We start from the raw sequence: 21,908 nt of genomic DNA on the forward strand, positions 1-21,908 counted from the left end.
CCCTCGCCTGTGCAATGCAAGGAGACCGCGACTCGAATCCGGAATCTTACAGTCAGACGGTAAGACTCTACTGCTTACATCAGACCCGCCCTTCACCAGTGGACCAAGCAAATGGCATTAATTTTTTATAAGAACATATTAATTGTTTCAGACCACCAGAAAGCTGGTCAGAACTCAGAAGTGCCCAATCAGATGACGGTCACCACCTGTGCGTACAAGGGCGTAGGAAGTTTCATGTCTCCGGTACTCTCCCATCTTTGGCTCGACCGACATTACATGACAACGAAAAGAAAAGGCATCACAAACCCCACAACACAAGCTTGTTGAAGAGATAAACAGTATGCATAAGGTCTTACACACTTTCTACTCGAGCAGTGAGTGGGGAAGTGAGATAACATGTAGTGACAGGTAGACTGGTATCAAAAGTAACAATGCAACTTTATATAGATAAAAAAAGGTTCCAATGTAGAGCTGGCTGCAAGTTTTTGATCAGGCAGAAGGATTCTCCCACTTGAGGGGCTTCACAAGCTCCCAGGTGAAGTCCGGGTCATCCCTGCCAAAGTGCCCATACGCCGCCGTCTTGAGATAACGGCCATTCCCACCTCTCTTCAGATCAAGGTCGATGATGATCATCCCTGGCCTGAAGTCAAAGTTCTCCAGCACAATCTTCAGAATCTCCTTGTCAGGGATCTTGCCTGTCCCATATGTGTCGATAAACACTGACAGCGGTTCAGGCACACCAATGGCATACGACACTTGGACAATGCAACGGCGGGCAAGACCACTGGCCACAATGCTCTTGGCCACCTGCCTTGCAATATAGGCTCCACTGCGGTCAACCTTGGTTGGGTCCTTGCCAGAGAAAGCACCACCACCGTGGGCACCCCAGCCTCCATAAGTGTCAATGATGATCTTCCTGCCAGTAAGACCTGCGTCACCATGAGGTCCACCAATGACAAAGCGACCTGATGGATTGAGATGGAAAATGGTCTTCTCATCAAGGTACTGCTCTGGAATGACAGGCTTAATGACATGTTCCTTCAGATCAGCAGCAATTTCATCATTGGTAACAGTCTCGTCATGCTGGGTAGAGATGAGCACAGTGTGGACACGAATAGGGACCACGGCACCATTGTCGTTATGGTACTCAACAGTCACCTGGGTCTTCCCATCAGGCCTCAGCCATGGGCAGGTCCCATTCTTGCGGACCTCGGTTAGGCGAGCACCAAGCTTGGTTGCAAGAACATGGCTCAGGGGCATCATTTCAGGGGTCTCGTCAGTTGCATATCCAAACATGTGCCCCTGGTCGCCAGCACCAATCTCCTCAGGACGCTTGGTGAAGTGACCATGAACACCCTGTGCAATATCAGGTGACTGCTGTTCAATGTTGACAAGCACCTTGCAGTGGTCAGCATCCAGCCCTACATCATTGGACACAAAGCCAATCCCACGGCAAGTATCCCTGACAATCTTCTCATAGTCAACATTGGCTTTGGTAGTGATCTCACCAAAGACCATGACCATGTTAGTCTTGGTGCAGGTCTCACAAGCAACCTTGCTGTCAGGGTCTTCAGCGAGGCATGCATCAAGCACTGCATCAGATATCTGGTCACAGAGCTTATCAGGATGGCCTTCATTGACGGACTCGGATGTGAAAAGGAACGTGTCAAGTTCAGCCATCTTCGTGGACCTGCATAACATGGTAGCATGCACAACTCAGAAGTCAGAAGAAACACAGTACCTGGAAACTTATCCAGATTCAGACTTCAAGAAAATTCCAATGGCTTCTTTGAGTGGACATATTTGATCAGTGCCATAAATCTACATTAGTTTCAAATAGAACTGATTCAAATCAATGAAGGATAAGAAAACTGCTGAATATACAAGCAGATGAGCTTTTCTGATATGGTACAGATCTCAAGATGAGGTACTATCTGTATAGAACCTAACTGACCAAACCATATGACTTGAAATTTCATTTCAAAGAACAGAATTGTCCTGTCCAAACTTTAGTACAATCCAAGGAATTCAGTTGCAGAAGATGCTTATGTAGGAATCACAAAGGACAAAAATAAAACAGCGCTAAAAAGAACTGCTAGCAAACAAACGAACAGAATCCGGAAATAAGTTATTCAAAGTCTCAAACAAGGCAAATATACAAAATCCAATGACTTGTTCATCAATAACACCATTTAAAATTACCGATCACATTGAAAATGTGTCCAAGCCAATTGCCCTATTCGCTTGGCTGATAAACCATGGCTGAAAGTATTGTTGGCTGATTTGTTGGGAGAGAAAAATACTGTTCCTTGGCTGAAAAAGTACGGCTTATAAGCCAATTGCTGCTCAGAATTGAACCTACTCAACAGTGGAAAACTTAAGAAATATGCTAAATACTACTACTACTTGAATCTGCTAGAAAAGACAACTATAAATTTACACGAGTTAACACAAGATTCCACGAAACAACAAGAGGCCCATTGGACTCCACTTGACTTCACACGAAACAGTCTGTGACTAAGCCAATCCCACATGGTACAAGCATCTGAGTCAGCCATCACCAGCTTTGTTCTTCAATGGACAAGATTCTACGCAGCGAATAAGCATAAAAAAAATGAACCTTTCCACCCCGCCTATCTAGGTGCGGAAGAATCAAAGTTGCAAAATTTCAGTGCGCGACAGTAAGATTCCGCTATAGAAGCACACATTCACCATTGATCGGCGCTGATCCTACAATGCTAGTACTTGATACTATGCTACAAGGAGAAATGGCTACACAACCTTCCAAGACGGCCGCAAGAAGAAACAACGCCAGGTGACTAGATCTGGGCCACCAATTAGAGAGGACTTGGCTGTAACCTACCCGTTCGTGATCAACCCGGCTAATAGACAAAAAAGAAAAGAAAAAATTGAGCAGAAAAGGTAGCCGCTAATCTACAGCATGTTCATTTGGCTGTGGCTCGTGGTAAACGTTCGTAAATTTCGCTGGAACAGTATTTTTCTCTCGCATAAATCAGCCAGCACTTCCTCACGAATCGGCATCCATCAACCAGCCAGCCGAACATGCTGCTAGTTTCCGGGAAAAGCGGACGCGTTGCTCAGTGAACAGGACAAAACCCCAGGAGACGCGGAAAGAAATAATCGACAACCAATCAATCTCTCGCAGAGTATAACAGAATAACGAGAGGCATAGTACCGGTGGCCGGACCGCCGGAGTAGGAAGGACATAGACGGGCAGCACGGCTCCTCACCTTAACTTCGCGGCGGCGGCGGCGGCGGCGGCGATGCGAGGGGAAGACAGAAACGGAACGGCGCTGCTACTACGGAAACGGCGTAGTAATAGCAGTAGATCCGACCCGCTGTGCCGGCCGACGCAGAGGGGCGTGATCGTGCTCGTGCTCGCGAAGACCATTTATAGCTGGTGCGACGGGGTTCCGGGCGTCGACCTGGACCCGGTAGGGGATGCTCCGTTGAGTTGGTTGGTTATTATGATGGCTGGCTGTGAAAAGTATCGTTGGTTGATTTATGTGAAAGAAAAATATTATTTTAACTAAAAATTTACGATGTTGATGGATAAAGAAGTACGATCGGCTAGTTTATATAAAATAAAAATACTGTTTTAACTAAAAATTTACTATCTTTTACGATAAGCCACCGCAAACGAACATGCTGGCGAGGGGGTGAAGGTCGGTCGCGTCGCACTCGCTGGGTCGAGCCCGGCAAGAGCGAGTGGAGTTGGAACCCATCTCCCCCTCTATAGGCTGTGGCCTGTGGGTGTTTCGTCACCGAACCTAAAAGGGCCCATTCCATGAGAGCCCAACGCCTCGTTTAGATTGCGAAAAAAATTTAACCCGATGAATAGTAGCACTTTCGTCTTATTTGACAAATATTGTCTAATCATGGACCAACTAGGCTCAAAAGATTCATCTCGTGATTTTGAACTAAATTGTGCAATTAGTTATTTTTTTTACCTACATTTAATACTCTATACAAACGGCTAAAAATTGATGTGACGAAGAAAAAGTGAAAAAACTTAGAATTTGGATGGCATCTAAACAATGCCCAACATGGTTTGGTGATTTTCCACGTCTGGCCCGACTGACCGTCTGCTTCGATCGTATTCTATGGTACGCTGATCTGGCAGTCAAGTAGCCAGAGTACTAAGCTAACAGCTTTTTTTTTTTTTTGGCTAGCGATGTTAGCAGGTGCTCTGCCTTTAGTAGAAAGAAGGAAAAGTATCTACAGGCTACACGGAGGCAAACTGAGAAAAAAAAATCTTGGAAAACCAGGCTAGCGCTAGTATTTCGTATTGTTATTCCCTATGACACTCATGACAATTATAGTTTATTAGTGTGTCTATGGCAGGATGATATTTCTTGCTTCTTTCTCTTCTTTGGTTCATGCGTGCCAACACTAAGAGGCGTTTTCCATTTCTAGAGGCGGACCATTTCCAAAGGCGGTTGGGATATTGGCCTCTATTAATCTCATTAACATAGGCTACACATTTAGAACGTCCATCTCTATTAATGTTTTTAACACATGCATGTGGCTTAATTAAGACATTTGTCTCTGTTAATAATTTTTGGAATTACCAAAACTCCCACCTCCTCTGTTATTTTCACATACAAAATACAACTAATCCCAATCCAGAATAGACACACACAACCACCAACAACATGTAGTGTTTGCTATGTCGAAGAATTGTATGTGTATTGGTATTGTTCATAAAAAAAATAATTTGTTCCAATCAAAATGTATAAAATTATCTAAAGTACACCAACTTATAGATTATATTGTCATGAAGTATTAAAATAATTTAAAGTAAAATGCCAATATGTACTAATGAATTATTAAAATAATTTAAAGTACCAACATATAAATTATATTGTTATAAAGTATTAAAATGATATTGGCTAATTTGAGAGGGAGTATGTGTCACTATGTACATTTGAGGGATATTTTATTTCATTTCTTATGATGATAGAGGTCGGTAATTTAAATGTAAATTAAAGGGTTTACTTATATTATTTTTTATAATAGTAAGTAGATGTGTGTGTAATTTAAAAGTAAATCTAGAGGTTACTTTGCATTATCTTTCATATGACAAATGTGTAAATTTATATAAATTTATGCAATTATTTTAATTATCTTTTGATAATGACAATGGTGTCTGATGCAAATCTTGGAGTTAGTCTCTATTTTCTAAATGGCATATGTGAGTAACTTTTTTAGAATAATTGATCCGATGGCTATTGTTGGTGATGTGATTAGAGCTTAGTCCTACTAAATTAAAGGCCAAATGTTTTAGAATTTTATGGCGATCTTTGGTATTTATCTTTTTTCTAGCTTGTGTTTGATGAGAATATTTGTGGAGCCTCCTTTGAAGCCTCCCGTTAGCAATCCTAGTAAGATTCTATTTTCCAACTAAAATTATGTCCTCCTCACTCGTACTTTCCTCTGTTCCGCTTAAATTGAGGCCACGCACAATATAAACTAAAGGCTCTCCAAAATTGCAGTGGTTAGTTGGCCTAATTTTTTTTTTATAATTTAGCCCTTTTTTAAAGAAAATATACGTTTGCCCCCTGTGAGACGTAAACTCATCTTTGGACCCTGGGGGTCGGTGCTAGGACTCATGGCGTCGAGGTAACACGTCTCGGCGTCACAGATCTTGGCTTCGAGGTTCCTGGCCGAGCACAGTAGGGCATCCTAGGAGGCCTTGACGTGGCTGGTACCTCGGCGCCAGAATACATGGTGCTGAGGTCGACGCCACAGATCTTGGCACCGAGCTCGGCACCACAGATCTTGACGTCGAGCTCGGTGCCACGCACTCTGACGCTGAGCATGGATTCAAAACCCACGGCCAAGTTTTTCTTGTCGAGGCTGCTTTTATTTCTTTCTCCTACCTCTCGGGTTCTTCCTCTTCCTAACCCGCCCAATCTCTTGAATCGACGAATTTGACCTTGGACACTTAGATTTGATCCATACATCTTCGCGAGCAAGGTATCATCTCTCCCCTTATTATTTTTTACGCATTGATTTGGTATATATTACGTCTATTTTGCAACCCTAGATACGTTATTACCAGTGTTCGCCTACACGGCCGTGTAGACCGATTACTCGACGTGTAATCGCTACTCGGTAGCCGAACGTGCAGTTTAGACCATAAACGGTAGGTTACACGGGATCACCGTGTAAACGGTAAAAAACGGCCGTGTAATCGGTCTACACGGCCGTGTAGGCGAACATTGGGTAATATTTTGAAAATAAATTATTTTCAAAATATTACCAATGTTTATGATGTGTAATAAGTACCATTAGATTAGTTGTGGAATATACTTTCATAATAAAATTATTTGAATATACAAATATTAATATTACTTTCTACATACTTAGTCAAACTTAAAAGAGTTTGACTCCTCGATAAGCGAGATGTGCACTTATTTTGGGATGGAGGGAGTATTTTATTAGGCACTTAGGCTATTAGGTCTAGCACTTAGGTTCTTAATTCTATATTATTGGACTAACTGTTGTTGTGTAATTCTATATTATCTATGTTATAGGAATATATACACAGGTTATTATAGTTATTTTTACAAATAAAGTAAAAAATGAGTAATCCGTGTAAAACCGTGTACACGCCGTGTACACGGTCTAAACGCTACACAAGACCTCGCCGACTGTCTACCGTTTACCGTTTAGGAAAACATTGGTTATTACCTAATGTTTGAAGTGATTTTTTTATTTTTTGTATTATGTAACGGTAGGATGTCAAGGCGTGGTAAAGCTAGTAAGCCAAGGTAATCTCTTATCATCGTGTTATATTATGTTTTCATTTATGTGCAACAAATAGAAAAACCTAGGTATAGGGTTTAATGTTCATTGCTTTCGATTCTTAGAACAAATTTGGTTCAATTGTAGTTATGGCCGGATGACCGAAAATGCCTTCGACCCATTGCCTCTGCCTAGTTATGGCAGTGATGGAGGAGAATCCCGATGCCTAGAGAAAAGGAAAGTGGCCTCATTGCACTCAGTAGTCTTCATGATTTGCTAGTTCTATTGTTTATTCATGAACAATGTTGTCTAATCTTAGACTTTGTATTATGTTGTCATGTAATGCACTTTAAGTATGGACGTACCTAGGGATGTTCTGCGTTATTTAGTTTATCATCATGTACTTCAAATGTTGTTATGTTGATTAATGTGCTCTATTATTAGACCTTTCATAGTGTTGTTGGTTTTATTATTTGTTGTTATAATATTGAGTTTAATATTGCATAGGTAGTGAAATGAGCTCACATAGTGCAAATAAACCGTAACGAAGTAGTGGATTACCTAATTCAGCACACATAACACATGAAATGGCATGTGATAACATGTACCAAACTAGGGTACAGAGGTCCTAGACTAAACCTAACATGCCTTAAATAATTAAAGCAAACAATAAAGCACATGAAATAGCATGTGCCAAACAAGGGTACATAGTTCCTTCGACTAACCCTAACATGCTTTAGATGATTAAACTAAAAAACAAACACATGGATGTGGCCCGTTTAAAAGATTGGTTTGTCCTAGTAGTGTGGCCATATAGCAAATTCCTGTTGTCAGTATGACACTATGCTCTACTCAAAATCTATCATGCAGATATTTTTTCACTGATCTCTTTGCATAACAAATTCAGAACTACAGAACCAAACTTGAGCTACATGTGCAAACATTGAACATCTCACATGCTGAAACTGTGAGAGCACAAGCAGATAACAAGTGTTGTACAGGCTGCTGAGAAAATTGCAGAGTAGTCCCCAATTTGGACCATCAGTAAAAGACAATGACCTCATTTACTATATTCAGAACTTAGCATGTGTGCACGTCATAATATTCAATAAAGTATACAACAGTTCAAACACGTTTACTTGTGCAAGTCTATTGACGTCGAGAATAGCTCCACGGGCCACTTCTGCCTCAACCCAAATTGGCACCCGGTGTGGCAAGTGGAACTCAATCGCGTAGAAACATGATGCTGAACCTGGACGTGGCCTGCTAGCGGGCACCTGGGCGGCAGGGGCGGGGGCAGGGGCTGCTGTCGGTGCCTCCGGTGCTGGTGCCGGTGCCGCTGCGCCGGAGGGGGAGGAGGGGACGGCGCATCGGAGGCAGACGCGGCCTACCGCTATGTGGCAGGCACCGTCGGCAGCGGCAACGAAAGAGGAGGAGGAGAGGAGAGGGATGGGGAGGCGACCGATGCGCGGGGGACGGCGAGCGGTGGAGCGGGCGGCAGCCGGCGGAGGAGGCGTGGGCGACGGCGGGGCTGGCTGGCGGCGGCGGTGAGAGGGAGAGACAGAGAGCGTGAGAGAGGGAGAGATAGAGCGTGAGAGAGGGTTGTGGCGGCCACACACGGTTATTCATGCTCGGCGCCAAGATCTGTGGTGCCGACCTCGACGCCATGTATTCTGGCGCCGAGGTACCGGCCACGTCAATGTCACCTAGGATGCCCTGCTGTGCTCGGCCAGGCACCTCGGAGCCAAGATCTGTGGTGCCGAGACGTGTTACCTCGGCGCCATGAGTCCTGGCGCCGACCCCCAGTGTCCGTAGATGAGTTTTCGTCTCCCAGGGGGCTAAATGTAAATTTTCTTTAAAAAAGGTCAAATTGTAAAAAAATGGGGGTTAGTTGAAGTTGGCTTTGCAGTTGAATTAGAGGTTGAACGTTTGGCCAAAAATAGAGGAGAAACAACAAGATTTTTCTTTTAATTATTTCTTTTTTGTGTTCTCTTTTTTGAGCACCTATTGAGCTGAAATATTGTAAGAACTAAATTGTATGTAGTCACAAAGGCCGAAGACAATTTTGTTCTTGTAAGAAAAAACCATCCAAACCAGAATGTACTTGTCAAGTTCATTATAGTTTTAAATAGCCACTACTGGAGGCGGCCTCTTTGACGAGGGCCCAGGGCACTCGGCAAAGGCCTAAAAGCCCTCGACAAAGGCTTTGCCGAGCGCCGCCCTCAGCAAAGAGCCCTCGAAAAAAAATTAACGGCAAAGAGGCTCTTTGTCGAGGGCCATTTGTCGGGCACTCGGCAAAGCCTTTTTCAAGGGCCAACGGCGACACTCGGCAAAGAAAAGAAGCCGTCAACGGTGCTGCTCCGTTGACGGCGCCTTTGCCGAGTGCCGACAGTTAGGGCACTCGGCAAAGATATTTTTTATTTTTTTTCAAAAACTCTTTGCCGAGTGCCGCGGCGGCAAGGCACTCGGCAAAGACATTTTTTAATTTTTTTTAAAAAACTCTTTGCCGAGTGCCTCCCCAGCTTGGCACTCGGCAGAGATTTTTTGCTTTTTTAAAAAAAATCTTTGCCGAGTGCAATGTCCTGGCACTCAGCAAAGTTTCCCAGCTTTGCCGAGTGCCATGACCATTGCACTCGGCAAATCAACCGAAATTGTAATTTTTTTTGTTTTTTGCATTCCACTGACACAAACAGTTCAAATATATATCACATGTCACATATATATCACAAACATCATAATAATCACATATATATCACAACGAAACCATTTTCACACATTATATCACAACCACAACTCAAATAACAACATATCGCAACCACAAGTCAAATATCACAACCACAAGTCACAAATTCACAACCACAGTCCATCAAGTCCAAGCACAAGTCACAACCACAAGTGAAGCTCAAGTCCAAGCACATGACGAAGCACAACTCCTCAAAAAATGGCCTATGACACGATGGTGAAGCAAAGGCTCCATCATTCGGTGACGCATGAGTGGGGTTATTCGAACCCGCCGACGGAAGCTACAAAAAGGATAAGAGGTTGCATGTGTGAGATTCATCTAGTAAGTTTCTATGTGAAGCATTGGTGTATGTCATAGCTAGTGCAAGCATCTAGTAAGTTTCTATGTCAAGCATCTAGTAAATTGAGAATGTCAAGCATGGTTGTATGTCATAGCTAGTGCAAGCATGTAGTAAGTTTCTATGTCAAGCATCTAGTAAGTTTCTATGTTAAGCATCTAGTAAGTTTGTATGTCAACCATGGTTGTATGTCAAGGAAGCATCTAGTAAGAGTGAACTTTCATACTTACAGGAGTGGCTGTAGGAGTAGGCGGTGGAGGAGCTGCCAATGGCAAAGGTACACCCCCTTGCTGGACACTCCTCATGAAGGCCTCCATTTCTTGCATCCTCCTCTCCTGGGCCGCGAATGCTTCCCTCTGGGCCTGTAGCTGCGTGCTCTGAGCCTCGACCACGAGCTTCTGGGCCTACAGCTCGGCCTGCAATACAAACTTCAATGTTTTAGTAATGCAAATGTAACTTAGGTGTGCAAAGATGAACATACAACGAGTAAAATAGGACGTACCTCGAGAGCGTCGACCCGCTGCAGTGACGGAGTAGGCCGTGGGTGTATGGGCTGGCTGGAGGTCGTGCTCCGTGCTCAGAGCACGTTGAGAGAGGGAACAGTGGTGGAGTCGATGGCGCCATCTGTAATCCACAGCCACCCATGCTTTTTGCCTCCTCCTAGCCTCATGATGGTCTCTGCATCAATGGGCTCAGTGCGCACATCGTAATCTTCCCCATAGACCTCCCTCACCTTTGAGGTGTACTCTTGGACCTTAGTGTGCATGGTCGGGTCGAAGTACACCTCGTGCGGGGTAGATGGGTCGAAGGAGGCAGAGGAAGACGCCCTGCCCATGTGGGACATAGCCCACGTAGAGAACTCTGAGACCTCCACGCCCGAGTGTGCAGCCTCCTACGAGTAAGACGGCAAGATGGTGAGAAATAAGGCATAACTCAGCGTCAAATAAGATAAAAGAAATCACTTACATATGCTTGTTTGTAGGCGGGGAGGTTGCAGCTGCCTTGATAGTGAGTAGCACCTTGCCTTAGCAGACGCTGGTCCCGCTGCCTCGCGTGGTTCTCAGCGAAGTCGTTGGACAACCACCTGTCCACGATCATCTCCCAGCACACGGAGTGGGATCGGCACCACTAGGGAATCACCTACAAGTCATCGATTATTTGACATAGAAAAAGATAAAATTAAACCGACTTAATCTCAAAACGAATCATTATTAATGTTTTTCGTCTACCTCAAGGTACTAGGCCCGAGATAGCTCCACCTGTCTTGCATCAGGCTTACTGATGGACTGCTTCAACACCACGGCGTAGTAGTCTCTATGGGCCTGCACGCACGCCTCGTGGTGCATGTCGGTGACGTACTTCCTACAGGCGGCGGCAGCCACCTGATCCGCCCGAGCCTCAAGTCCTTCTTTCGGCTTGAAATACCTCTGCATACAAAACTGATGTATCCATTCATTATTTCAATAAAAGACTTGCCCAATGAAAATGTTGTACGAGAGAGACTTACCCAAAACTCCGCCAGTACCCGCTCCTGCTTGTTGTGGTACCTATAGTCAAGGGCCAACTGGTACCTATCCCATGTGTAGGCCGGCTCCCGCACGTCCTCGGACACATTCACAAGGCCGGGGTACCATTTCCTGCACAAAACACCAAGGATGCTCATGGGGGAGCGTGCAGGAGTACCCAACAAAACCAACCAGGCCCTGCACAAGTGATTAAGAAAATTTATCAGTTCCTCTTTTGATTTTCAACATTATCATATGAAGTAGTTGTGATAACATCTATAGTTACTTAACTCTTTGCCATAGGGCAAATCAGTGCCCGGTTGCAAGGAAGCGGAGGCTAAGGGAGGCTCACGGGACCTCGCTAGTAGACAGTCGGGGTAGCAGAACTGTCGCCCTCGGCGGCCTCGTCCTCGGTCACCTTGTCCTCGGCCGCCTCATCCTCGGTCTGTCGGACGTCCTCATCCTCGACCTCATCCTCGGGCATGGCCATCACGTGCTCCTCCTCCATCACCTCGTCTGAAGGTGGTGGGGAAGGAGTCTGCTGCCTCCTGCTGACCCTGGTCCTCCTCCTCTGACCTCCTATGGACGCTACCCCTAACCCCGACCCCTCGTCTGAAATGGGAGGGCATGGTCTCCCGTAAAGGGAGGCCATCTCACGTCGTGGACGGCTGCTCGTCATCACCTGCAATCACAAAGAATGAACAAGACTTATTAGTATATATATTAGAAATAGATTCATAATAAATAAAGAAAACACAAACTAAAACAAACATAGTATTACATGTATTAGGAATAATCTTCATGATTAGGATCATAGGTGTCGTCATCACTGTCAAAATTGTCCAAATGGGCAACACTATCTGAAGGTTCTATGTTGTCTTCGTCGTCATTGCCTAGCCTTAATCGGTCAAGCATTTCTATGTCCTTGGCATTTTGCACCACATCTCCATCAACCTTGTCATCCTCCGTTTTGTTGTCTACTTCCATTTCGATCGCTTCGGGTAAGACTATCTCAAACGTGCCTGGTAGCCCATCTTCTTGATAGAACTGTCCATCATATGTGTTTGCGTTGAAGTTGTAATCATCATCGTTTAGGGCAGGTAGTTTACCATGTGGAGACACCTGGTGCACAGTAGCCCAACCCTTAAGATCCACTTTGTCTTGGTTGGCATATCACGTATAGTACACCTGCTCGACCTGTTGAGCCACAATGTAGACATCTTTTCCTAGATAGACAGAATCTTCTCGAATCTCGACTAGCCCAAGATGAGGGGTCCGTCTTGTTTCTCGAGGATTAAACTAGTGGCATTTCAACATGACAGGTTTATGTTTGTGACCATGAAATAAGAGTTGATAGATTTCCTCAACTCTACCATGATAGTCGAGGCCATTAGTGCTGGGTGTGCAAACTCCGCTATTTGTGGTTTTCCATTTGGGCCGAGTCTGCTCATATCTTGTTGTGTGGAAGCGATATTCGTTCACGTCATAATCGGTAAATGACTGCACCCTAACGTCATAGCCGTCTGCAACCTGTCTCAACTCCTCACTCATGGATGAGTTAGTCTAGGCCTGCAAGCTCAAGCATGATAGGTCGTTATATTAATCGAACAAACGAGAAACTTGGAATATGGAACGTGGGAGCTAAATTGGACATTACCTTTTGTTTGAACCAAGAAATGAAATCAGGCCTCCCCACACCCGCACCCCGAGAAAGAAGGGTGTCATGTTCCTGCGAGGTAGGATCCCTTGATTGATGCCAGGACTCACGAACAAATTCCCTGTCCGAACGAGAATCAGTGGGGTTGCATGAAGAATATTTAGGGCGTATTGAAACAAGTTCGTTGAGAACTTACTCGACGAACGGCTGCACCTCAGGAAGGTTGGTCAACACATATAGTATGACACTTCGCCACTCTTCATTTCCTAATATCTTATTGGTCGATCCACTTGCGCTGCTGAGTTGGCCTTGGAACAGGCTGTGGGTCCATTCATTTTTGCCAACATTGTAACGAGGGAGTGGATTATGATTGCTAGGAAGTTTTGGCTTGTAGTATAGTGTTGTGAAGTTTGCCACCTCCTCCCTTAGACTTGCCTCTGCAATGGAAGCCTCAATTCTGGCTTTATTTGTATATTTCTTGTGAAGAGTCTTTAGACATCTCTCGATTGGATAGCACCACCGGGCTTGCACGGGCCCCCAAACATGCCTCGGATGGGAGGTGCACAATCAGATGCTGCATGGGCAAGAAGAAACCGGGTGGAAAGATCTTCTCTAGCTTACAGAGCAACACAGGTGCCGCTTTTTCCAAGTCCTGAGTGACAGTCCGAGATATCTCCTTGGCACAAAGCTGATGGAAGAAAAAGCTCAACTCTGCTAGCACTTGCCAGACATGGTCAGGGACATAGCCTCGGACCATCACCGGAAGAAGCCGCTCAATCCATATGTGGTAGTCATGACTCTTCATCCCGTTGACTCGTAAAGTGCCTAAGTTCACTCCCCTACTCAGATTCGCTGCATATCCATCTGGGAACATTAACGTTTTGATCCATTTTAGTACTTCCCTCCTTTGATCGGGTTCCAAGATGAAATCGACCTTAGGTCTTTTCCATTGTTTGTTTCGGCCACTAGGAGGCCGCATCTCTTGCTTCGGTCTATCACACAACGTCGCTAGGTCCACTCTAGCCTTAACGTTGTCCTTAGACTTGTCAGTGTTCATGAGAGTTCCCAAAGTGCCTCGGCAATATTCTTTTCGGTGTGCATTACATCAATGTTATGTGGCAGAAGAAGGTCATCAAAATAGGGGAGCCTCGTCAAGCCAGACTTATGAGTCCACATATGTTCCTCACCATATCCCACAAAACCACCTCCTTCATTGGGCACGAGAGCATCTATCTGAGCACGCACCTTAGCACCACTCTTCATGCGTGGTTTAGGGTCTATCACCGCAACACCTTTCGTAAAGTTCTTGATGTCTTGTCTGAATGGATGGTTAGAAGGGAGGAATTGATGATGCCTGTCGAACGACGAATACTTGCCACCCTTCTTCAACCAAATGAACCTCACAGCTTCCTTGCATATTGGGCATGGGAACTTCCCGTGGACACACCAGGCGGCGAATAACCCATATGCCAGGAAGTCATGCAGGGAGTAGTGGTACCAAACATGCATCTTGAAGGATGATTTTGTAGCTCGGTCGTATGTCCATACCCCCTTCTCCCAAGCGTCGATCAATTCATCAATCATAGGCTCTATGTACACACCCATATTACTCCCCGGGTGTCCAGGAATTATCAACGATAAGAAGACGTTATGCCGTTGAAAGAAGATGTCGGGGGGAGATTCAGGGGGATAACAAACACGGGCCAATATGTGTATGGGGTAGACAACTGTTCATAAGGATTGAACCCATCTGTTGCAAGCGCGACACGTACATTACGAGCCTCAGCTGCTTTGTCAGGATGTTTGTCATTAAAGTACGTCCATCCTTCGGCATTGGACGGATGCACCATCGTCCATGGCTTGTACCGTACACCTTCTTTATGCCATGTCATCTATTTCGCGGATTCCTCGGTCATGAAAAGCCATTGGATCCTTGGCACAAACGGAAGGTGCCGTAGGACTTTCATGGGGATCGTAAGCTGCCTCTTCTGGCCATCTCCAGAGTCTACCTCCAGGTACCTTGAGGATTTACACTTCGGACAGTACTTTGCATCCTTGTGATCTTTCCTAAATAAGACGCACCCCTTCGGACAAACATGTATCTTGTCATATGGCATCTTAAGCATATAAAGTAGTTTCTGTGACTCGTGCAAGTTCTTCGGCAGAATGTGCTTCTCCGGTAGCATGCTGCCAAACACGACCAACATCTTATCAAAGCCTTCGTGACTCAGATTTAACTCGGCCTTCAACCCCATAACACGTCCAATGGCATCCAACTAAGAAACCGTTGTACTCTCATGAAGGGGTTTCTGTGCCGAGTCCAACATTTTGTAGAAGGCCTTAGCGGCTTCCTCCATCTCCTCCTTCTCATGTCCTTCTGCGAAGTGAGCTTGGTGAGTGTCATCTAGCATGTCTGCTACTCTGGCATCATCATCAAAAGCCTCGAGGCGTGGTCTCACCACCTCCGCTCTTATACGATCTGCTTCACCATGGTGGATCCATCGGTGGTAGCCAGCCGTATAACCATTGTACACAAGATGTTTACCCATAGTCACCTTGTCTACCCTTCTGTTGTTGTCACATTTGCTATAGGGACACCAAAGTTTAGAATGTCCTTTAGCTACACCCGAGCTCCATGCATGTTCCAAGAAAGCATCTGTCCCATTCACCCACTCAATGTCAAAGTCACTCCTGCTTCTCCGGCCCGTGTACATCCACTGACGGTCTTCCATCCTTCCACATATACAGCACATAGTAATGTAACCATGAATTGCATCTACGCGGTGTTCCTACTCTCTACGTCGGTTTTATGCATCTAACGTCGCAACTTGCTCGAAACATTCTTAATTTTTTACCACAGCCTACACATGCAATAACATGACACCTCGACAAGTTTCGTGATTTTCGGACTTCGTATGGACTTTATATAATTTTAAAACACTTTTCCGGCAAGTGGCTCGTCATGTTACGTGAAGAAGATGTGCGAAATTTAATGCGAGTTCGTGGATAGAGACTCAACATACACCAAATACCATGAATAACATTTTTTGAAGCACTAGATTACAATATTCCATGCACTTGCAGTTCAAATTTGAATTGTATATAAAAATTCAACATAATCAAATTAATCAACCAAATATAACAAAAAAAACTAGAAAAAGCACGAAATTTGAACATGAAGTTGTAAACAATGTAGGTGGGCCCAACAAAAAATTTGGGGTAAAAAAAACAAAAAAAAAATTGAAAATTTGCCGAGTGCCAGCTTGGCACTCGACAAAGACTGTCTTTGCCGAGTGCTGGTCCAGGGGCACTCGACAAATAATTTTTTAAAAGAAAATTTTCAAAAATGGTTAAAAAGTCTTTGCCGAGGGCCTAACGGTGATGCCCTTGGCAAAGATTGACGGCAGGGGATGGACGTCGTGTCAGGCGGTGTTGCCGAGGGCTTAGCCCTCGGTAAATAATTATTGTTGCCGTGTGCTTGTCTTTGCCGAGGGTCTGGCACTCGGCAAAGAGTCTTTGCCGAGGGCTGTTCTTTGCCGAGGGTCAGGCCCTCGGCAAAGACTCTTTGCCGAGTGCCCGAGCATTTTTCCCTCGGCAAATCATCAGGCCCTCAGCAAAGATGCTCTGTCCGGTAGTGAGCGGGCTATTGAAAATAGCGGTAACTTTTTTTCAACAGCTATGAGGCTATAGTGGCGTTATAACGGCGCTACGACGGTTAACGTTTTTGTATAGAAAATATGAAAAACACCAATAATTGATGAAAAAACATGGTAAATATGAATTTCAATGAACAAAAATATGTTTCTAAGGTTCCACAAGTTTAGATAACATTACTAATATGAGATTACAACATGGTTCATGAAAGTTCAATGTTTAATTATCCAAAATACCAAATTAGTAGCAAATGATAAGTAGGAAATAACAAATTAAATTGTCTATTAGTGATGGTAAAATTTGAAATAGCACCACTATTTCAACGTCAAAGCTATGCAATTAGCGGGGCTATAGCACATAATAGCGGTTAAAGTTGGCATAGTGGCACAAATAGAAATAGCTTAGCGTTGTGTCTCTCCGGCCGCCATAGCGCCGCTATGGCCTGCTATTTTTTTCTATGAGTTCAGTATAAATTAGCTTGTAGACTGTAGAGAATAAAGATGATAACAAAACGAGTCATGAAGCTTTAGGGGAAAACATAATAAGAGCTACGTATTGTTGTTTTCCCTTATAATACGACAATATATCGCGTGGAATTAAGCTGACAGCTGACCAAAGGATCACCTAACCAGATGCATCGAGAATTATACCGGTGAACTGAAGCAAGTGAACCTACTCATCCTATCTATGCATATATGGTCATCACATCATTTCTTGATCAAAAATCTAATAATACCGACAAATAGACCAATAATAATACACATAAATATAGTAATCTCACAGGGGCCAGTGTGCCAATTTATTCAATCTGACCAAAACAACCTTGATATTTTAGAACAACTCAGTCTCTGATTGTTGATCATAGATCAAGCAGAGTAAGTTGAAGCAAAGATAGAACGTAACAACTAAACTAGTTGCATCCAAGAAACGCTATAACTAAACTAGTTGCATCCAAGTACGTAGAAGCTAGCAGGCATCAGTATAGGCTAGAAGTTGAAGTGGTAGCCTAGTACTCGTCCACCACTTCCATCAGTCTACTGGCCACTGCACTCGCAAACACTGAAGAACCCTTGTGAATCTGCATCAAAGTGAACAAATTAATTAAAGAGAAAAAGTATATATTGTCATCTGAAAATTGCATTAATTTTTGAGCACGTAGCTAGGTACAGTAGCAAAGAACTTAAACCTCGGGAAAAGTAATGCATGAAATCGTCAGGATACAGAATTACAGATCGATGGCGTCTAATTAACGTACCTTAGTGTTGAACATATAGATGTGGCAGTCACCGATCTTGCCACCGGAGAGGTGGACGAGGTCAAGGCGGAGGCCGTCCAGCGCGCGCGACGCAGCCGCGAGGCACCCATCGCGGCGGCGCTTGGTGAGCTTGATGTTCACGTCTTCCTCCACGATCCGCACGTCTACGGACGTGTCCTTGCTCCGCCGCTGGATGTACGTGCTCCGGATCGGCTGCCGCTGCACGGCCGCCGGCGGCGGCGGCGGTGCCACCTCGCCCTCCGAGCTCTCCGCCTCACCGGTGGCCGCGGTGACCACCACAGCGGCGGGCGCCGCGTCCACGACGTCCCCCTGCAGCTCCCTCCGGCGACGCTTCTTCTCCACCAGCAGCGTCAGCTCCTCCACCGTCCTCCCAAGCTCCTGGATGTACTCAATCGCGTCCGAGATCACCGTCGCCCTATCAGGCTGCATCAGTGCCAAAAAATAAACAGCAAGAATCGTGAATTAATGTAAATTGAGGTCGATGAACAGAAGAGATGTTTCGTCAAGAAATTTGTTCCGATAGCAACCAAATAGAAATACTCCAGTACGCTGTACCTTTGTAACGTTGGGTATGAGGTGCATGAGGGCGGTGTACTTCTCGGTGAGCCGCTGCCGGCGCTGCTTCTCCTTCTTCTCGACGCCGTTGGCCAGCCCAGCATGGAAACCACCGCCCAGCGCCCTGCCCCGCTTCCTGCCGCCGGTGGCCCGTGGCGGCGGGGAGGTCTCAACAAAGGGCCCGCCGGGCATGTAGGCAGCGGCCGAGTCGTCGTCTTCGGCGGCCCCGAACACGAGGGCGCCGGTCCTCGTCCCGCGGAGGTACGGCTCGGCGGTGGTGTAGTGGCCGGCGCCGCCGTTGCCGCAGTAGTCGCGCAGCATGTTCATGGTGTGCTGGTGGTGCCCAGAGGGCGGCAGCGGCTCGTACTGCAGCGCCGGCTGGTGAGGATCGGCACCGCCGACGCCGAGGAAGTAGTCGATGGTGGACTGCGGCGTGACGGAATTATTGACCGCCGCCACGGCGTCCAGGGAGTGGAGCAGGTGGAAGCTCAGCTCTGCTGGGATGCTGCTCGCGACGCCGGAGACGGCGAGGTGCGGCTGGCCGGTGGCGTCCAGGTCCGGGGTTTCGTGCGCCATCAGGAGCTCGCACTGCGGGTGATACATCGCTCGCTGCTGCTTAATTGCACACTGAACTGAAACACACAAACAGAAATATAGATCAGTACATCAAGTTCCAACAATAATGATTCAAGAAATGGGGAGAAACTAAACAGCTTAAAACGAAGAAGATTGCGGACATGAGGAAACGAAAAGGAAGAAGATTGCGGACATAGGAAACGAAAAGGAAGTGCAGTGACTGATCTGTGAGCAAATAAAAGGATGAGTACTGGCTGAGATGGAATATAATGCATCATGAGTTCAGTACATGCAAGTGGTTGAAGCTTTGCCCTAGCTAGAAAAGGCCTTGCATTTCTGATTATACCCAACGAACAGAAAGCAAATAAAAGGAGATGGGCTGGGGAAGAACAACTTCGATCAAAAGTTCATCTGGTCGACGAAAATTGGATTGTGTAGGGAAAGGAATTAAGGAGATCGAGTTAAGTAATAACCAAAAACAAAACACAACAGGGTGCAATATAATAGCTAGCTAGCCCAAAGAACAAATGAACAGGCAAGACGCACATTAACAGGAGTACCAAACCTTTTTCTTCAGAAAAGAGATAGCAACACTAGCACTGAAGCAGTGCAAGATTAAACTAAGGAAGCTGGCGAGGTTGGTTATAGCTCTTGCCGATATATATGAAGTGGAGGGGTAGAGAGAGAAGAAGAGGGAGGGATCGGGTATATAGAAGGGGGCAACCTGATATTGGGTAGGAGAAAGCAGCTGTTGGTTCCCTCCTTGTGGATCGGCAGATCGACAGCGGCATCGCCGGGGCTGCCTTTCAGAAGGAAGAGCCAGTTTGTTACTGAGATTCCTCCCCGGAGGGCCCACTTGGCGAACCAAAAATCTGCCATACACCGCACACACTGACAATTCTAGTGGTACAGGCTCATGCAGGATTCAGAAAGGTGGCCTCGCATTGGCCATGTATGTACCCACACCGACATGCAACGATTTGGTTTCCTTGCGTATGTACACCACTACTTGCCTACCAAGGGAGGAGACCATGAGAGATTATAGCCAGCTGCAGATCGATATGACTACGCAAAAAGGGCATCATCACTGAGCTTAATTGGACCAGTGTCTTGTATTTTAGCCCCTACGAGAGTTGGTTGATGTTTAGGTGAGGTGTTAGTGTTGTCTTTATTTGAGTGCAACATATTGAGCTGCATAGTGTTTTGTTTTTGTTCACATACCAACTAGCCAAACGTAGCTCGTTATTTCCGAGGAAATTATAAGTCTAAGGTTTAATTATTTACCACAGTGTAAATAATTTACTATGTGCAAGTGAGATTTTTCTTTAGATAAAGAAAAACGTTGAGGCTCTTTTTGCACCATGATGCATACAACCACCGTCACTTACCACCATTACAAAATACTACTACCTAATGTAAAATCATAAAGTTTGAATGGCATAATAATAAACAAAAATAAAACGTGGTGGACGAGACAAGTAACATCAAACACATAGCCTACATGTACTGTGAAACCAATTGCAGAGAACTCCATGGCCACCACCTCCATGACATGGCCATATGGCATGCCTTCGTGAATCGTGATATCTTCTCACTATGCCTTGTTTTGCAACAATCTCTACAATATCAACCAATATGTGCCTCTAAATAAAATTTGCATATATAATTAAGAAAGATGTTACAGATAGTTTCGACATAACCATTCGCTCCTCTAAAGAGGGCACACAGCCACCTCAGAAGAACTTTTCTTTTGTTTAACCCCTGTATTGATGAGCCAATAATCATCCACAACAATCGATGTTAAATTTCGCGGAGCATCTAAACCAAGAGCAATTTTGATGTGCAAGTGAGATATGTAAGAGTAGGCTAGTTTGCCATGCTTTGCAAAGTCTTGGCTGCTCAGTTCTAGGGACTAATTTTTAGTCCCTGTCACATCAGATATTTGGACACTAATTTAAAGTATTAAACATAGACTCATTATAAAACTAATTGCACATATAAGACAAATTTGTGAGATGAAACTATTAAACGTAATTAGTCAATGATTCGACAATATGGTGCTACAGTAAACTCATATTTAGTCCTCCTAATTAACATCCGAACGTCTGATGTGATAGAGACTAAACTTTAGTCTCTCGATACAAACACCCGCGAAGATGCATCCTGACAGTTGAAATTAAATCTGTTGGTTTTCAGATTGTACATAACCAAGCTATAGCTAATTTCATATATCCACACGATCTAATAAAAACAAAAAACTTAGTAGTGAGACGACTCGCGTGTATACATTGCCCGGCCCTAACTGACAATAATACGTCCAAGGATCTCCCTTTTCCTACGAACCTGATCCGAGTAATCATTCATCGGTGCACACTGTGTACTGGAGAGAGAGAGAGAGAGAGAGAGAGAGAGAGAGAGAGAGAGAGAGAGAGAGAGAGAGAGAGAGAGAGAGAGAGAGAGGAAAACTGTAAGAGCATCATCATGCGATGTTAACCGGGCACGCGAGCTGTTAGACCGGTGCCCTCGGAGGTTGGCTCACGCCTTTTTCCATCTTCTCACTCTCACCTCATCAGCGCCCGTACGATCGAGCCCCATCCAGACGTCACATTTACACTCTGGTACAGATTAAGCTAATTACCATTACGTAGAGAAAATTAATAACAAACATATATATATATATATCATCACATAAATTATTTGTACCGATCGATCCATTGCATCACCAAATATTCCTGGACCAACGCAACTCCGGGCCCGGCGCTTGCTTTTTGACCAATTCATGCATGCTTCTTCTTGGTGAGATGTGGTCGATGCTCACCAGGCTTTTGCCTCGT

At 45.0% G+C, this 21,908-nt stretch overlaps 2 protein-coding genes across 6 annotated transcripts; both read right to left on the minus strand.

Moving 5' to 3' along the window:
• Positions 1-294: 294 nt before the first annotated feature.
• LOC136452065 (S-adenosylmethionine synthase 4) lies at positions 295-3,446 on the minus strand. 3 transcript variants are annotated; one of them, XM_066452705.1, is made up of 2 exons: positions 3,252-3,446; positions 295-1,690 (listed from the first exon to the last, which is right to left on the minus strand). In XM_066452705.1, exons 1-2 carry the CDS (start codon positions 3,410-3,412, stop codon positions 490-492), a joined length of 1,362 nt encoding a protein of 453 aa, XP_066308802.1. In that variant the 5' UTR covers positions 3,413-3,446; the 3' UTR covers positions 295-489. The 3 variants fall into 3 exon arrangements, with proteins under 3 accessions (XP_066308802.1, XP_066308804.1, XP_066308803.1); XM_066452707.1 differs by having other exon boundaries at positions 295-1,821; positions 3,252-3,368; XM_066452706.1 differs by having other exon boundaries at positions 3,197-3,334.
• Positions 3,447-17,442: 13,996 nt separating this feature from the next.
• On the minus strand, positions 17,443-19,823 carry LOC136452066 (transcription factor TIP2-like). 3 transcript variants are annotated; one of them, XM_066452710.1, is made up of 4 exons: positions 19,799-19,823; positions 18,499-19,130; positions 17,923-18,366; positions 17,443-17,745 (listed from the first exon to the last, which is right to left on the minus strand). In XM_066452710.1, exons 2-4 carry the CDS (start codon positions 19,099-19,101, stop codon positions 17,674-17,676), a joined length of 1,119 nt encoding a protein of 372 aa, XP_066308807.1. In that variant the 5' UTR covers positions 19,102-19,130; positions 19,799-19,823; the 3' UTR covers positions 17,443-17,673. The 3 variants fall into 3 exon arrangements, with proteins under 3 accessions (XP_066308807.1, XP_066308805.1, XP_066308806.1); XM_066452708.1 differs by lacking the exon at positions 19,799-19,823 and adding an exon at positions 19,640-19,743; XM_066452709.1 differs by lacking the exon at positions 19,799-19,823 and adding an exon at positions 19,621-19,719.
• Between the last annotated feature and the right edge of the window lie 2,085 nt (positions 19,824-21,908).

The sequence above is a fragment of the Miscanthus floridulus genome, chromosome 5 (assembly GCF_019320115.1).
Source record: "Miscanthus floridulus cultivar M001 chromosome 5, ASM1932011v1, whole genome shotgun sequence".
Classification (NCBI taxonomy): Eukaryota; Viridiplantae; Streptophyta; class Magnoliopsida; order Poales; family Poaceae; genus Miscanthus; species Miscanthus floridulus.

What these genes read in the sequence shown, in the direction of transcription:
- LOC136452065 (XM_066452705.1), bottom strand. Translation starts at nt 3,412, where the DNA reads ATGGTCTTCGCGAGCACGAGCACGATCACGCCCCTCTGCGTCGGCCGG. An exon ending in GCCGCCGCCGCGAAGTTAAG is followed by an intron (nt 1,691 to 3,251) that starts GTGAGGAGCCGT and finishes CATGTTATGCAG; the next exon opens with GTCCACGAAGATGGCTGAAC.
- LOC136452066 (XM_066452710.1), bottom strand. Translation starts at nt 19,101, where the DNA reads ATGTATCACCCGCAGTGCGAGCTCCTGATGGCGCACGAAACCCCGGAC. An exon ending in TCATACCCAACGTTACAAAG is followed by an intron (nt 18,367 to 18,498) that starts GTACAGCGTACT and finishes GCACTGATGCAG; the next exon opens with CCTGATAGGGCGACGGTGAT. An exon ending in TCTATATGTTCAACACTAAG is followed by an intron (nt 17,746 to 17,922) that starts GTACGTTAATTA and finishes ACTTTGATGCAG; the next exon opens with ATTCACAAGGGTTCTTCAGT.